The 16,327-nt window shown below is 49.3% G+C and overlaps 5 protein-coding genes across 5 annotated transcripts; 4 read left to right on the top strand and 1 right to left on the bottom strand.

The window, feature by feature from the left end:
- Positions 1–39: 39 nt before the first annotated feature.
- N7479_001096 (mismatch repair ATPase MSH1) lies at positions 40–3,176 on the bottom strand (the record flags this gene model as incomplete). Its single annotated transcript, XM_057248793.1, has 3 exons — positions 40–1,775; positions 1,835–2,765; positions 2,823–3,176. The coding sequence occupies 3 exons, from the start codon at positions 3,174–3,176 to the stop codon at positions 40–42; spliced, it is 3,021 nt and encodes a 1,006-aa protein (XP_057113225.1).
- Positions 3,177–3,497: 321 nt separating this feature from the next.
- On the top strand, positions 3,498–10,190 carry N7479_001095 (ATP-dependent RNA helicase BRR2; the record flags this gene model as incomplete). Its single annotated transcript, XM_057248792.1, has 2 exons — positions 3,498–9,589; positions 9,644–10,190. 2 exons carry the CDS (start codon positions 3,498–3,500, stop codon positions 10,188–10,190), a joined length of 6,639 nt encoding a protein of 2,212 aa, XP_057113224.1.
- A 1,047-nt stretch (positions 10,191–11,237) lies between these two features.
- Positions 11,238–13,480, top strand: N7479_001094 (oligopeptidase family protein; the record flags this gene model as incomplete). Its single annotated transcript, XM_057248791.1, has 2 exons — positions 11,238–11,269; positions 11,356–13,480. 2 exons carry the CDS (start codon positions 11,238–11,240, stop codon positions 13,478–13,480), a joined length of 2,157 nt encoding a protein of 718 aa, XP_057113223.1.
- A 474-nt stretch (positions 13,481–13,954) lies between these two features.
- Positions 13,955–14,665, top strand: N7479_001093 (uncharacterized protein; the record flags this gene model as incomplete). The annotated part of the gene is made up of 1 exon (XM_057248790.1): positions 13,955–14,665. One exon carries the CDS (start codon positions 13,955–13,957, stop codon positions 14,663–14,665), a length of 711 nt encoding a protein of 236 aa, XP_057113222.1.
- A 372-nt stretch (positions 14,666–15,037) lies between these two features.
- Positions 15,038–16,108, top strand: N7479_001092 (glycoside hydrolase family 43 protein; the record flags this gene model as incomplete). Its single annotated transcript, XM_057248789.1, has 1 exon — positions 15,038–16,108. One exon carries the CDS (start codon positions 15,038–15,040, stop codon positions 16,106–16,108), a length of 1,071 nt encoding a protein of 356 aa, XP_057113221.1.
- Between the last annotated feature and the right edge of the window lie 219 nt (positions 16,109–16,327).

Genomic DNA, 16,327 nt, shown 5'->3' with positions numbered 1-16,327 from the left:
ACCTTGAAGTACATGGATATTTACCACGACATTTCGCCCTCAAGCACGCCGAGGTTGATGTTCATCAGCAACCGGAAATGGAATTTCATCCCTCTTTTCATGGCGGACCCGCCTAGCCAGCTTGAGGGTCTCTTCGGGCAAACCAGCGAGTTGGGCAACCTTCAGCGCGTGAGACTGGCGATTGACACCTTTCCGCAGTCGGTGGACGAAAGAAAAGGCGCCCGTAGCCATGTCTTTCACATCGGTGCAGTATCTTGCCAACTTTTCAAAGTCCTCTGTCATATCTGCAAGGGCATGGAAATGAGTAGCGAAAAGCACTCGAGACTGGTTATGATTGTGTAAATGATGCAGGCATGCAAAGCTAATAGCTGTGCCATCTTCGGGGGTTGTGCCTCGGCCCACTTCATCCATAATCACAAATGACTTGGGCGTGGCTTGTTTGAGAATAGTAGCTGTTTCCAACATCTCCACCATGAACGTCGACTGGTCACGGAAGAGGTCATCTGCTGCACCAATTCGGCTGAAGATCTGATCGACAATACCAATCTCAGCATAAGCTGCGGGCACAAAAGATCCAACTTGTGCGAGGATTGTGATTAAAGCGTTTTGTCGCAAGAAGGTACTTTTACCTGCCATATTGGGGCCAGTAATGAGCCAGATCCGCTCGGAGTCACCTAGGAAGCAATCATTGCTCACAAACGACCGTCCTTGTTCCTCTAAGCCCAATTTGACTGTGGGATGTCTTCCACCGACAATCTTATGGCAGGTGCTGTCGTTGAGAATCGGCCGTACCATTTGCTGTTCGTGGGCAAGAGTTGCGAATGAACACGCCACGTCCAACTCATCCATGACTGCTGCATTTCGGCGAATTTTGATAAGGTTCAGGATGACCTCGCGACGCAGACTTTCAAATATCGTTTGCTCTTCTTGACGGATCCGAATCTTCACGTGGTCCATTTTTACTCCTAGCTCTGTCCAGGCTGGTAGATAGAATGACCGGGTAGATTTGGTTGATGAGACATTTCGAATGACCCCCAAGTCTTCTAGGGATTTTTGGGATATCTTTGCCCCTTTGACGTGGCAGATGTGGCCCAACCCTGGTGTCCACTTAAGGCTCAGGGCTGATGAATCAACCGAATTACGAAGATGTTGGGTCAATGAAGTCTTTTCATCGCCCAACCGTTCCAGTTCCGCATGGAGTACATTCAAAGTCTTACTTGCGTTACACTTCATAATCCAGGTGTCGGGGAGACCGGAGTCCGTATCAGCCACAGCCGTTCGCTCTCCCTTCTTGACTCTGGCCTTTTTCGGCAGTGTTTCGAGCTCGCTGGGTGTGGCTTCATTCATAGTAACCTTTTGTGCCAGACTGGTGGCCTCTGCTGCAGTACTATCCTCGATGCGTTGCTTTTGTAATAAGCCTTCTTCATCAATGGCCGCAAGAATTTGATTCGCCAGCGCAATGGGGCCATCGAGAAAAAGCCGAGAGATCATGACAGCAAGACTATGATTCAGGTCTGAAGTGCTGGATGAGACCGAAAGTCTATTGTGATCGAGAAGAACTTGTCTGACTCCTTTGGAAGCCTCAATGGCACGAGAAAGATAAATCAAGTCATCCGGGTCACCTTTCCCAAAAGCGAATTTTTGAACTAGACGTTGAGAATCATGACTGCGCTTCAAAAGTTGGGTGACGCTATCACGGAGCTGAACATGTTCTATGAAGACCGAGACAAGGTCCAGACGCTCATTGATGACTTGTAAGGATGTGGATGGGGAGGCTGCGTGTATTGCATCAGTAAAAGCCACAAAAAAAAGGTTGGAATTTAGCTAGGCATACTCAGTCGTTCTCGTAAAAGCCGTGCACCACTTTTGGTAGAGGTCCTACGCACAGCGTGCAGAAGACTTCCTTTCCCAAAACCGTCTCTTGCTGTTTCTAAAATCTCGAGACCACTCAGACTGTTACGATCGATGCTCATTGATTCATTTAAATGTCTTCGAATTGGAGGTTGAAGCTTGAGATTTGATCCTTGCAACTGCACACGAATGTACTCGAGCAGGCTGTACCCAGCTGCTACTTCCTCCAGTGAGAAGGAGGCGCGAACATCTTCAGGAACGGGAGACTCTAACATTGTCCCCCATTCAGATACCGGTTTGAATGTTCCAGGATATTGAAAGAAGGTGATAAGACGATGATCGTGTCCAACGAGCATTTGCAATTCATGCCCAATAAGATCTTGCACATTCTGATCTACCAGGATCTCACGAGGCCCAATCCGTGCAATCGCAGACGGAAGCATTTGGGTCGTTGTGAGCTGAGTGAAGAAATCACCAGTTGAGAGGTCAAGCCATGACAATCCCACTTGCTGGGGCACAGAGGACAATATATGCTGGTGCGATGATTGGAGATCGTTGTCAGCATGTTGCTTTAATTGCGATTGCAAAGACGGGACATCCAGGTATATGGCCAATAGGAAATTATGTTCGGAAGGATCAATAAACTTCTCGTCAATCAGCGTGCCGGGTGTGATGATCCTAGCAACCCTCCGGTCAAATAGGAGGCCCCCTGTGCGTGCCTCGTCTTCCGCATTGATGGCGAACTCTTCACTGATAGCAACATACTTGTTGAGGTCTCCGACAAGGGTTTTGAGAAAACGATCAAGCTGGAAGAAGGGGAAGCCAGCCATTGGAACCGGCCCGCCGTTGGTCTTTTTGGTCGCGAGCTTGAGATTCAGCAACGGCGCCAGCTCCTCTGCTTGTTCAAAATAGAGCTACAGAATACGATCTTAGTAGGGAGTTCTATAGCTAAGTAGCGCCTATTATCGTACCTCATAAAAGCTCCCGACTCGTGTCAAGATGACACAATTCTTGAACGTCTGCATATTATTTCGGTGCCCCTGCACCACAGTCGGGTAACGAGGAGCCTCATCCACCCGATCATCGTATGTCTCAAGTTTCAAAACTCCTTGAGGGAGGTCTTTCAACTTTGCTGTCGCCTTGGTTTTTGCGCTTCGTATGTAAACTTTCGGTGCGGCGGTGGACACGCGTGGATGTATGGAGGTTCGATGCGCATGATGACATATAGTCCGATGTATGCGGCAGCGATAAGGTGAACGTATCAACGTCGTAACTGGTCTCATACAAACTGGCATCAAATGAGAAATAGACAGAACAGGGCGCATTGTTGCGACGCGCTCTAAACGATTTGGAGTGGCAGAACCATCAAAGCTCCCCTCCTTCCGCCTTCGCCACCGAAATCTTCCCGAGCTGCACTCTCCTTGACTTCATCTATCTACAACCTTGGCTGATATTTCTCCTTTACAAGTGATATTACTTGCAGCAGGAGGATGAGCCAGGTTTGTGAGACCATTTAAAATCGATCAATCGCCGAAATCTCGTGTCTCGGCGCGGTCTGAATCTTGACCCTCCGCAGGCAGATTCTTGTCGCAACTCACTCTTTCTTGCATCGTTTTTTTCTTGATTCAACAATACAACCACCCAACATGGCAGATCAAAATATTTCGCAGTACAAGTACTCGGCGATGTCCAACCTGGTTCTCCAGGCGGACCGTCGTTTTATCAGTCGCACCCATGACGAACCCACTGGAGACCCGGAGTCTCTAGCAGGTCGCATTGGGATCCGGGAGATGGGTGCACGAGTCGCGCGTGATAACGCGCCCAAAACTAAGAAGACAGCTCCGACATCTCTCGAGCGGGGCGCAATTGGTGAAGGTGAAGATGTGCTTTTACGCGAACAGAAAAAGCGCCACCGCGGCCAACCAGCACAACTACGGGGCCAGGGCATCCTTTCAGCAGCCGATGCCTTCGTCGAAGGCTTGAAATACCGTCCTCGCACACCCGCCACGCGAGCCACTTATGACCTTATTCTCACAATCACCGGAAGCCAGCTGGGCGATGTCCCCCATGAAGTCGTCCGAAGTGCCGCCGATGCTGTGTTGGAACTCCTGAAAGATGAAGAGATGAAGGATTTCGATAAAAAGAAGGAGATTGATGATCTTCTGGGAACCTCTATGAATCCCAAGGAGTTCAACGAGCTCATGAACCTGGGAAAAAAGATTACAGACTACGATGCCCAGGACGAAGAGGAAGAGATGGAAGGTGGCCTCGAGGAAGAGGGTGGCGAACTAGATGAACGCCAAGGTGTTGCTGTCGTCTTCGACGAAGACGAAGATGATGAGCGCATGGGCACCATCGACGAAGTTCGAGATGAGGATGAGCTCAGCGACGAAGAAGAAGAGGATGAACAAGACCGACTTGCAATTGATGAAGCCGCAGCAGCCCAAGGCGAAGACGGAGATGGAGATGAAATGGTCATTGATGGAGGTCTTGGTCAAACTGATAAAGCTGCAGAGAAGACCGGATTGAAAGTATCGGCTCGCCAAATCGATGCTTACTGGCTACAACGTCAAATCGGTGCGATATACACAGATGCTCACGTCCAGCACGAGAAAGCAGATGAGGCACTTGAAATTCTCGGCGGAAAGGACGAGAATGGAACTTTAAAGTCCCTACGCGATGTTGAGAACGACCTCATGGAACTCTTCGACTATGATCATCCTGATCTTGTTGCTAAACTAGTCACCAACCGCGACAAGGCCGTCTGGGTTACCCGCTGGAGAAGAGTCGCAGAGGATGCCGATGCCCGCAATCTCGTGGAGATTGAGATGGTTGAAGCTGGTCAACGTGCCATCCTTGATGAAATCCGTGGCAAAGAAGCTGGCGAGGAACTTGGAGCACCACCAGATAAGAAGATGAAGTTTGACCTAATGGATCTTGATGTTCCTTCTGGTCCAGCTACCGACGAAAAATCCACCGAACGTACCGAAGGTGGCATTCTTCAGCCCAAGAGAACAATCAATTTGGAAAACCTGGTCTTTCATCAAGGCAACCACCTGATGACCAATCCCAATGTTAAGCTTCCCCAGGGTTCAACTAAGCGAGCGTTCAAGGGATATGAAGAGATCCATGTTCCACCACCCAAGGCCAAAAAGGAGGCTGGAGAGAAGAATATCCCGACCACCGAACTACCGGAATGGGCCCGCACTGGATTTGGAACCTCAAAGGAACTTAACCGTGTGCAGACAAAGTGCTACCCTTCAGCGTTCCATGATGATGGAAACCTGCTTGTCTGTGCCCCCACAGGTTCTGGAAAGACCAATGTTGCTATGCTCACGATCCTTCGAGAAATCGGGAAGAATCGCAACCCTGAAACGGGGGAGATTATGCTGGATGATTTCAAAATTATATACATCTCTCCCTTGAAGGCTTTGGTTCAAGAACAAGTTGGCAACCTTGGCAAGCGCCTGGAACCTTATGGTATCAGAGTATCCGAGCTTACAGGTGATCGTCAGCTCACCAAGCAGCAAATTGCCGATACCCAGATCATCGTGACTACCCCCGAGAAGTACGACGTTATCACAAGAAAGGCAACTGAGACTAGCTACACCAACCTTGTTCGCCTTGTTGTCATCGACGAGATTCACCTTCTCCACGATGAACGTGGCCCCGTCCTTGAGAGCATCGTCAGCCGAACGATCCGCAAAACCGAGCAGACAGGAGAGCCCGTGCGAATCGTGGGTCTCAGTGCTACACTTCCTAATTACCGTGACGTGGGAAGCTTTCTGCGCGCAGATCCTGTTACGGGAATTTTCCATTTCGATGGTAGCTACCGTCCATGCCCTCTCAAGCAGGAATTTATCGGTGTCACCGAAAAGAAGGCCATCAAGCAGTTAAAGACGATGAACGACATTTGTTATACCAAGGTTATGGAGCAGGTCGGGCAACACCGAAATCAAATGCTTATCTTCGTCCACTCTCGAAAGGAGACCGCCAAGACCGCCAAGTACATCAGAGACAAGGCCCTTGAGAACGAAACCATTGGTCAGATTTTGCGCAGTGACGCTGCTAGTCGTGCCATTCTATCAGAAGAAGCAGAGTCTGTGGACGATGCTAACCTGAAGGATCTCATGCCGTACGGTCTCGGTATTCACCATGCTGGTCTGAGTCTTGCCGATCGTGATTCAGTCCAAGCACTCTTTGCCGATGGAAGCATCCAGGTCCTCGTTTGCACAGCAACACTGGCCTGGGGTGTCAATCTTCCCGCCCACACCGTTATCATCAAGGGAACCCAGGTCTACTCCCCCGAAAAGGGTGCCTGGGTCGAGTTGAGCCCGCAAGACGTTCTGCAAATGCTGGGACGAGCTGGTCGACCCCAATATGATACCTTCGGTGAGGGTATCATTATCACATCGCAAGCTGAGATTCAATACTATCTCTCGCTCTTGAACCAACAGCTTCCAATTGAGTCACAGCTTATGAGCAAATTAGCGGACAATCTGAATGCTGAGATTGTGCTTGGCAATGTTCGTACCCGCGATGAAGGTGTGGATTGGCTCGGCTACACTTACCTTTACGTTCGGATGCTCCGATCACCTGGCCTGTACAGTGTTGGCGCCGATTATCAGAATGACGATGCCCTGGTGCAAAAGCGAGTGGATCTTGTTCACTCTGCTGCTGCGGTCCTTGAGAAGGCCGGTCTCGTTAAGTATGAAAAGAAGACTGGACGTCTGCAGTCGACTGAGCTTGGACGTATCTCTTCGCACTACTACATTGGTCACAACTCAATGCTCACCTACTCTCAACATCTCCAACCCTCCATTACAACCATTGAGCTGTTCCGAATATTTGCCCTGAGTGATGAGTTCAAGTATATCCCCGTTCGCCAGGACGAGAAGCTTGAGCTTGGAAAATTGCTAGGCCGTGTTCCCGTCCCTGTTAAGGAGACCATTGATGAGCCGCATGCGAAGATCAATGTTCTTTTGCAGGCTTACATCTCCAGACTCAAGCTTGAGGGGCTTGCGCTGATGGCAGACATGGTTTATGTCACCCAATCTGCTGGACGTATCATCCGCGCAATTTTCGAGATTTGCTTGAAGAAGGGCTGGTCCTCAGTGGCCAAGACTGCGCTCGATCTTTGCAAAATGGCCGAGAAGCGCATGTGGCCAACTATGTCTCCCCTTCGTCAATTCCCTCACTGCCCAAGAGATGTTTTGCAGAAGGCAGAACGCATTGACGTGCCTTGGGGCAGCTATTTCGATTTGGATCCTCCCCGCATGGGTGAGCTTTTGAGCATGCCCAAAGCTGGACGTGTTGTGTGCGACTTGGTGTCCAAGTTCCCTCGACTCGATGTTCAAGCTCAAGTGCAGCCCATCACGCGATCCATGCTGCGTGTAGAGTTGACCATTACCCCTAACTTTGTCTGGGATGACGAAATACATGGCAATGCCCAAGATTTCTGGATTTTGGTTGAGGACTGTGATGGAGAGGAGATCTTGTTCCACGATCGATTCTTGCTTCGTGGTGAATTTGCCAAGTCTGAGATGAATGAGCATCTTGTCGAATTTACCGTTCCTGTCTCTGAGCCGATGCCCCCCAACTACTTTATCTCGCTTGTGTCCGACCGATGGATGCATTCTGAGACGAAGATTGCCGTGTCTTTCCAGAAACTGGTTCTCCCCGAGCGCTTCCCTCCACACACACCTTTACTCGACATGCAACGCGCACCCGTCAAAGCACTGAAGCGTGAGGACTACCAAGCGTTGTACCCCAATTGGCAGCATTTCAACAAGATCCAGTCTCAGGTCTTCAAGTCAGTCTTCGACACCGATGAGAATATCTTCATCGGTGCTCCCACAGGAAGTGGAAAGACTGTTTGCGCTGAGTTGGCCTTGCTTCGTCACTGGTCAAAACAGGATAGCGGCCGTGCAGTCTACATTGCGCCCTTCCAGGAGCTTGTCGACCACCGGCTAACTGACTGGCAGAAGCGCCTGGGTGGTCTGGATGGTGGCAAAACCATTGTCAAGCTTACCGGCGAAACCACAGCCGATTTGAAGCTTCTCGAACAGGCTGATCTTGTACTTGCCACTCCTACTCAGTGGGACGTGTTGTCTCGCCAGTGGCAGCGACGTAAGAACATCCAGACCGTGCAACTGTTCATTCCAGACGAGCTTCACTTGCTCGGCGGCTACGCTGGATACGTGTACGAAGTGATCGTGTCCCGCATGCATTACATCGCTCTCCAGACTGAAAATGAAATGCGGATTGTTGGTCTTAGTGTGCCTCTTTCCAATGCTCGGGACATCGGAGAGTGGATTGGTGCTAACAAGCACACGATCTACAACTTTAGCCCGCATGCCCGTCCTGTGCCTCTGGAGCTTCACCTTCAATCCTTCACCATTCCTCACTTCCCCTCTGCCATGCTCGCGATGGCTCGCCCAGCCTACCAATCTATTTTGCAGCTCTCTCCCGATAAGCCTGCTCTGGTCTTCGTTCCAAGCCGCAAGCAGGTCCGTGCGACGGCCGCGGATCTCCTCTCGGCATGTGCCATCGATAACGATGAAGATCGTTTTCTAAACGCCGATGTAAGTGAGCTTGCTCCTTTGCTTGAGCGTGTCCACGAGCAGACCCTTGCCACATCGCTTTCCCATGGTATTGGCTACTACCACGAAGCTCTCAATGCTACCGACAAACGCATTGTCTTGCACCTGTTCAGCATTGGTGCCATTCAGGTATTGTTGGCTTCAAGAGATGTGTGCTGGGAACTGGATATCACGGCTCACTTGGTCATTGTTATGAACACTCAATTCTTTGATGGCCGGGAACATCGCTACATCGACTACCCCATCAGCGATATCTTGCAGATGTTTGGCAAAGCCTCCCGTCCCGGTCAGGACAAGCTTGGCCGTGGTGTTCTTATGGTGCCAGCAGTTAAGCGCGACTACTACAAGAAGTTCTTGAATGAGGCCTTGCCTGTTGAGAGTCACCTACAAGTCTACCTCCACGATGCCTTTGTAACTGAAGCCAGCACAAAGACCATCTCCTCCACCCAGGATGCGGTTGATTGGATGACATATACCTATTTCTATCGCCGCCTCCTTGCAAATCCCAGTTTCTACGGTCTTAGCGACGTGAGCCACGAGGGACTTAGCACGTTCCTGTCAGAGCTGGTGGAGAACACATTGAAGGAGTTGTCAGAGGCAAAAATTATTGACGTTGATGAAGAAGATGATAGCGTTTCGCCTTTGAACGCTGCCATGATCGCTGCTTACTACAACATCTCGTTCATCACAATGCAAACATTCTTGTTGTCACTCTCGTCCCGGACAAAGCTCAAGGGCATCCTGGAGATTGTGACCTCGGCGACTGAGTTCGAGTCTATCCAGATGCGTCGCCATGAGAATCATATTCTCCGCCGCGTATATGATCGTGTACCGGTCAAGATGTCAGAGGTTTCCTACGACTCTCCTCATTTCAAGGCCTTCGTCCTCCTTCAGGCCCACTTCTCCCGCATGCAGCTCCCTCTTGATCTTGCTAAGGATCAGGAAGACATTGTTCGCAAGGTCCTCAACCTACTGAGCGCTTGTGTGGATGTACTCTCCTCCGAGGGTCATCTCAACGCGATGAATGCAATGGAATTATCCCAGATGGTGGTTCAGGCCATGTGGGATCGTGACAGCCCTCTGAAGCAGATTCCCCACTTCTCTCCTGATGTGATTAAGGTGGCCAATGAATACAAGTATGTATCGTCAGAGAAATTTCCACACACATTTGCTAATTTGCCTGTGAACAGGATCAATGATATCTTCGAATTCATGGAGGCCATGGATCCATCGGAGAACAAGGACTACGCTACTTTGGTCAAGCGCCTCGGCTTCGATAACAAGCAATTGGCACAGGCTGCGGCTTTCACCAACGAGAAGTATCCCAACATTGAGCTTGACTTTGAAGTTGAGGACCCCGATAGCATCACTTCAGGCGAACCCGCATATCTCAAGGTCAAGATCGAGCGGGACATCGAAGAAGATGAGGAGCCCGATGCTACTGTCCACGCACCATTCTACCCCAGCCAGAAGATGGAGAACTGGTGGTTGGTTGTTGGTGATGAGAAGACCAAGAGCCTGCTGGCTATCAAGCGGGTCACCATCGGTCGCAAGCTCGAGCTGCGTCTGGAATATGTGGTCCCCACACCTGGAGACCATGGGTTGACGCTCTACCTCATGAGCGACAGCTATGTTGGTGTGGATCAGGCTCCTACGTTCAGCGTCAATGCGGCAGAGGGGATGGACGAGGATGAGAACGAGGAGGAAGAAGAAGAAGAAGAAGAAGAAGAAGAGTAAACGTCATGATCTGGTTTTGCAATTTGTAATAATAGCTTATATTTCTGAAGCCTTAACGTACAAAAGGTGTTCCATATTACTTTGCTTTTTTTTCGATGTAACACTAGATCTCATTTTCGTACATTCACCACTTCATCTATAATTTATATAATATTACTAGCATGGAGATTACACCAGGCGAGAGCTATCAACGTCATGAAGCCTAACGTGTCAGCCAACTGAGACATCCTTTCCACAGTGCCAATCGTTTCCCTCAGCATTCGAAAGACAAGCAAAAGATATTCGAATTATAATATATACGTAGGAAAGCACTGAATTCCCTGTTTTTCCCCTCTTTCTCTTAGAGAAACACCCCACACTTCGTCGGCAAGTATTGCTATGCTATTCCGTACAGTGACCCTAATACGATACATAAACATAGATAGTTATTAGCGAGCAATAGAATAAATATCGGTCACAGCCTCACCTCTAAATTTATTGAGTTCTTTAGAGTCGATTATAAAGACAGATTACATAATGCAAAAGACAGTTTGGCGGAGTGGTTAACGCGCTTGCCTCGAATGAAAGCAAGTCCATTCGTGGGCGCATGTTCGAATCATGCAGCTGTCGATATATTCTTTTTTCCATTTCTTTTTCTCAATCGGGCTAGAAATGGACATCCTGAGATTCGCTATAGTATGTGTATATATATATGTGTAGTAACTCTTGACCCGAAAGTTCAATTAATTTATATGTATTATTTGTAGTACTTTGTACGGTACTCGTACGTAGCAAGAATACCCCCAAGCAAGTCTTACCGCTTGACCCGATCAGGGTAACCCCCGGCATGATCACGTTGCTCAACCTCCTCTTCTCCAACTCCTCTCTTGCCTATTCTCACCCTATTTCTTTTTTCAATATCATCTCAATAGCATTCTAAGTCGCGGTCTACATATTTTGTTTAGCACATATTTTGTTCATCCCCAGACTCTGTTGATATCTTCATTTAAGCTCCATTCAACCCTGGGAGCACCCCGAGCTTCCTATCTTATCTCCATACGATCTGATATGGCCATTCGGACCATGAAGTTCACTCCCGAGTGAGTAGTGTTGATACACTCGACAAGCTGAGATCAATCTTTCTTGAGCATATTCAAGATCACTAGACTGACATTGATCCCTCTAGGGTTCTGCTCGGAGCACCCAGGAGGTCCTCAGCCATCCCTAATGCGGCCGGCACCCTAGCAGTCTACACGCAGACATCCTACTCCTTCGAGTCCCATTCCAAAACCAATGAAATCCGCGTTATAGATATCAGTTCTGGCCGATCTGCCCTTATCACCAACGACCCTGGCGCCAGTAACCCACAGTGGGTGGACGACAGCGACAAACTAGTCTGGCTAAAGAACAAGGGCAACGGCAACACAAGCTTCATCGTCGGCGATTCCCGCCAGGCTGATGAGACATACACTGCAGGCACTGTCCCAGGTCCCGTATCGGATCTGAAGGTGGTCCTGATTGAGCCAGGAAAGGTTGGCTTTGCCGTGACAGGCAAGGCCAATCCGGACGGATCGCTGTACAATCCTCACGATGCGAAAAAGCCATATACAACCGGTAAACTGTACACGTCTCTATTTGTTAGACACTGGGACTCGTATGTGGAACCTCAGAAGAATGCGATCTTCTATGGCTTGCTGGAACAGGCTCCTCTGTCACCGGCCCGTAGACAGGCTGGGAAGTATTCCGTATCGGGCCTCACGAACTTGATTGCGGTCACAGGACTCGCGGGGGTCGAGTCACCGATCCCACCTTTTGGTGGTACTGGCGACTTTGATATTAGCCCGTCAGCTATTGTGTTTATTGCGAAAGATCCTAACCTAAACCCTGCGACTCATACTTCATGCTCGTGTTACTATGCTCCTATGTTCTCGTGGACTAGCATGAGCGAGCCTGAATTGAAGATCTGCAAGGTTGCCGGTCTTCAGGGAGCGATGTCGTCTCCTGTGCTGAGCTCAGACGGTAGCTCTATTGCCGTTCTGGCGATGCGCGAGGATGGCTACGAATCTGATAAAAACCGTATCCTGTATGTTCCAAACCCGTGGAATGGGGATATGATCGAAATTTTCCAGTCGGATGATGGTGAGGGACTCTGGGATCTCAGTCCCTCGGTCGTGTCGTTTGCTCAAGATGACAAGTCGCTGCTCCTTCACGTCGAGGAGGCTGGCCGTGGAGTTCTTTACCAGCTGCTGTTAGAAAATGTGCACACGATCAAGCCCGATTCTCTAAAGAGACTGACCAGGTCAGGATACGTGAATGACGCCGTTCCCGCAGCTGTCAAATCCTCCAAGCTACTCGTGTCTAGCAGCAACCTGGTTGATAACAGCCTGTGGACTATCATCGACCCAGCCAACCCAGATGATGTCCAAATGGTATCCTCAAACGGACGGGGCGGCAGTGCATTTGGTTTGTCCTCATCCCAGGTTGATGAGATCTGGTTTAAGGGAGCCGAAGACCACCCGGTCCACGCGTGGGTGGTGAAGCCATCCGACTTCAAACCCGGGAGTAAATACCCGCTTGCGTATTTAATCCACGGTGGACCCCAGGGTGCGTGGAACGATCAGTGGAGCACGCGCTGGAATCCCGCTGTTTTCGCCGAACAGGGTTATGTCGTGATCACCCCCAACCCAACAGGTAGTACTGGTTACGGTCAGCCCTTCACCGACGGAATTCAGGGACAATGGGGCGGTCGGCCCTACGAGGACCTGGTCAGGGGATTCGAGTATATCGAGCAGCACCTAGATTACGTCGATACCACGCGCGCGGTTGCACTGGGTGCCTCATACGGTGGCTACATGATGAACTGGATACAGGGAAATCTGCTCGGGCGCAAGTTCAAGGCGTTGGTAACCCACGACGGAGTGTTTAGCATGACCTCCCAAATGGCTAGTGAAGAGCAATACTTCCCTCTGCACGACCTGAAAGGGCCAATCTGGAAGGTGCCTGAGAACTGGGCGAAGTGGGATCCGTCTCGGTTCACGGAACACTGGAACACGCCTCATCTGATCATTCACAACGAACTGGACTACCGTCTGACTATTGCTGAGGGTCTGGCTGCGTTTAATGTGCTCCAAATGCGCGGGATTGATAGTGCGTTCCTGACGTTCCCTGACGAGAATCATTGGGTTCTAAACCCTGAAAACTCGCTCCTGTGGCACCGGACCGTTTTGAACTGGATTAACAAGTACGTGGGCCTTCCGCCAGTGTCAGAGGAACCCGATATATCACGCGGAATGGGCAGTTTGTCGCTGTGATAACAGTTGTTCTCTTTGATTTGGCAGTTTGGGCCAATGAGCGGGGGCTAAACTTGAATATGAAACACCCATGCTGGATATTTATGAACATGGTTATTGTTCTTTTCTTGGAAACAAAGGCTAAGGAGGATGTTCTGCATGAAAGCCGCCTTGATTGGCGAGCTCATAACGCTGTCTTTGTAGTATTAAGAAGAAGCTGTTTCGGAAGGTTTCATCTCATTGTCGACGGTTTCTTTGAAGATTTCGACAATCGCATACATTTCGTGTATATAAGTGTCCTCAACTTCCTCAATTTGCATTTTAGTTCATACATTGCATTGCATACCTTTGCATAGAGAGTGTGCCCTACTCAGCCTTTCAAGCGTTATTCACTTGAGCCTTATATCAATATAAGTATCACCACTAGAGTATAATTTACTCTGTGATTCATTTGAACTTCCCCTTCCAAGCTTCATTTACGCAGCTCCCAACAAAATGGAAAATGAACCCACAACCCCCAACTCCCCCCACAGCATCAGCTGGCTCTCCGAACGAACGCTCTCAATTTCCACCACATCAACCACAACCCTAGCAGACCCTCTAACCCCAATGAGCATCTCCTCAAGCGTTTCAAGCGTATGCCTAAGCGTCTCCTCAAGCATAGACCTCACCGACTCCCCATTCCCAATCGAATACCCCAAAATCCCCTTCCACAAGAGTCCAAACTTCCACCCCCATTTTTTGCCCCTCCTGCGTCACCTGTCCGCTAAACTATGGCCCCTCGTCAATAGCGAAACAGGCCTTCACCACCCGGACTTCCCACCAAATATGCTGGCCTACAACCTTCTGACCTCGGACCAGGTCAATAACCTCGCCCGTAATTTCCATCAGGTCTACCCACCTGTTACCGCTACGTTTAATTATCCTGTTTATATTAAACCATGGATTGGAACGGAGGAAGAGGAGACTATTGGTCTACCTACAAGGGTGAAAAGGATGGGGAGATTTTTTGGGCTTAGGGGGTGTGAGGAGGAGGACGTGGATATGGATATGGATGAGGATATTGAACAAGAACAAGAATATGACCATGGGAATGAGGAGATGAGTGAGAGTGAAGCTGAGGTATTACGCCAGATGGAGATGGAGTGGCAGCAGGCATTGCAGAGGGCATATACTGAGGAGTCGCATCGGTGGAATTTGAAGTGATTCCTTTTTTTTTCCTTATTTTTTTTCTTCTCTTTTTTTATCCTTTAAAGATATAAAACAAAACATGTACACTGTGAAGCATCTAGGCTATAATCCCCCGCTGATCTTCCCTCTCAAGACGGACTTTGCGCCGTGGCATGCGCATTTGTTTTAGCCGTCGGTTAAAGAACTTATAGAGAGAAGACATAGGCTAATAGTGGGATAATGAGGGGTATAATGTGGATATTATGGAGATAATACAGGGTCATAGTCTAATATTGGCATGGTGGAATAGTGAAGAATAGAATATTAATATCCTTCAATGCCCACTTTACATCTACCATCTAATCCACTCCACAGCCCTATAACCATCACCATATAATAACCACCAAAATGTCCAAACCCCTCGTCACCCACATCTACACAGCCGACCCTTCTGCACACGTCTTCAACAACAAACTCTACATCTACCCCAGCCACGACCGTGAAACAGAAATCCAATTCAACGACAATGGCGACCAATACGACATGGCCGACTACCACGTCCTCTCCATGGACAGCATCACCAGCCCTGCAACCGACCATGGCGTCGTCCTCCGCGACAAAGACATTCCCTGGGTCTCAAAGCAACTCTGGGCACCAGATGCTGCGACAAAAAATAATAAATTCTACCTCTTCTTCCCAGCCCGCGATCAAAAAGGCATTTTCCGCATCGGCGTGGCTATCTCGTCCTCCCCGGAAGGTCCCTTCGTCCCGCAGGATAATTATATCCAGGGCTCCTACAGCATTGATCCTGCTGTCTTCGTTGATGAGGAAGCTGGCGGTGAGGCGTATCTCTATGTTGGCGGGATTTGGGGTGGACAGTTGCAGTGTTGGGTTGAGGGGAAGAAGGATGCTGGAGGTGCAGATGCGGAATGGGTTGATGGGGATGAAAGTGGTGTTGATGGACGGAAGAAGAGACTTGTTTTCGATGAAAGTATGTCTGGTCCCCAGGAGCCAACTGGAGAGGGTGTTAGGGCGCTTTGTCCGCGTGTTGCGTTGTTGAAGGATAATATGCTGGAGCTTGCATCGTCGGTTAAGGAGGTTGTTATTCTTGCTCCTGAGACCGGAGAGCCTTTGTTAGCGGATGACCATGAGAGGAGGTTCTTTGAGGCCGCTTGGGTGCATCGCTACCAGGGGACGTATTATTTCTCTTACTCGACTGGTGATACGCATTTCTTGGCTTATGCCACGGGGGCATCACCTTGGGGTCCGTTTACTTACCGCGGACGCATTTTGAATCCTGTGCTTGGGTGGACGACGCATCATTCGATTGTTGAATTCCAGGGGAAGTGGTACTTGTTTTATCATGACTGTGAGCTTTCCAAAGGAGTTAGTCATTTGAGGTCAGTCAAGGTTAGAGAGATTGTTTATGATGACGAAGGGGCTATTCATCTTGCCGAGGAACAGATTTCTATGGAATAGATGGCGGGGCATGGGTTAGCATCTAGGTTTGATATTATTTTTTGCCTTGAATCATTTATCACTATGCAAGTGGAATGTAACTGTCTAATCTAGTTTCCCATGCCCTTCTCCCAATTCTCTTGGGCCAGCTTCCAGTCCACGGGTACTTCTCGTGAGATCGTTCGCGGAAGGTCTTTCCAACTTTAATCATCAAGAAGAATACCGAAGAGCATGCCATGC

This window comes from Penicillium vulpinum, assembly GCF_028829585.1.
Source record: "Penicillium vulpinum strain IBT 29486 chromosome Unknown utg000001l_segment0_segment0, whole genome shotgun sequence".
NCBI lineage: Eukaryota > Fungi > Ascomycota > Eurotiomycetes > Eurotiales > Aspergillaceae > Penicillium > Penicillium vulpinum.
This window is presented reverse-complemented; position numbering and strand designations above follow the sequence as displayed.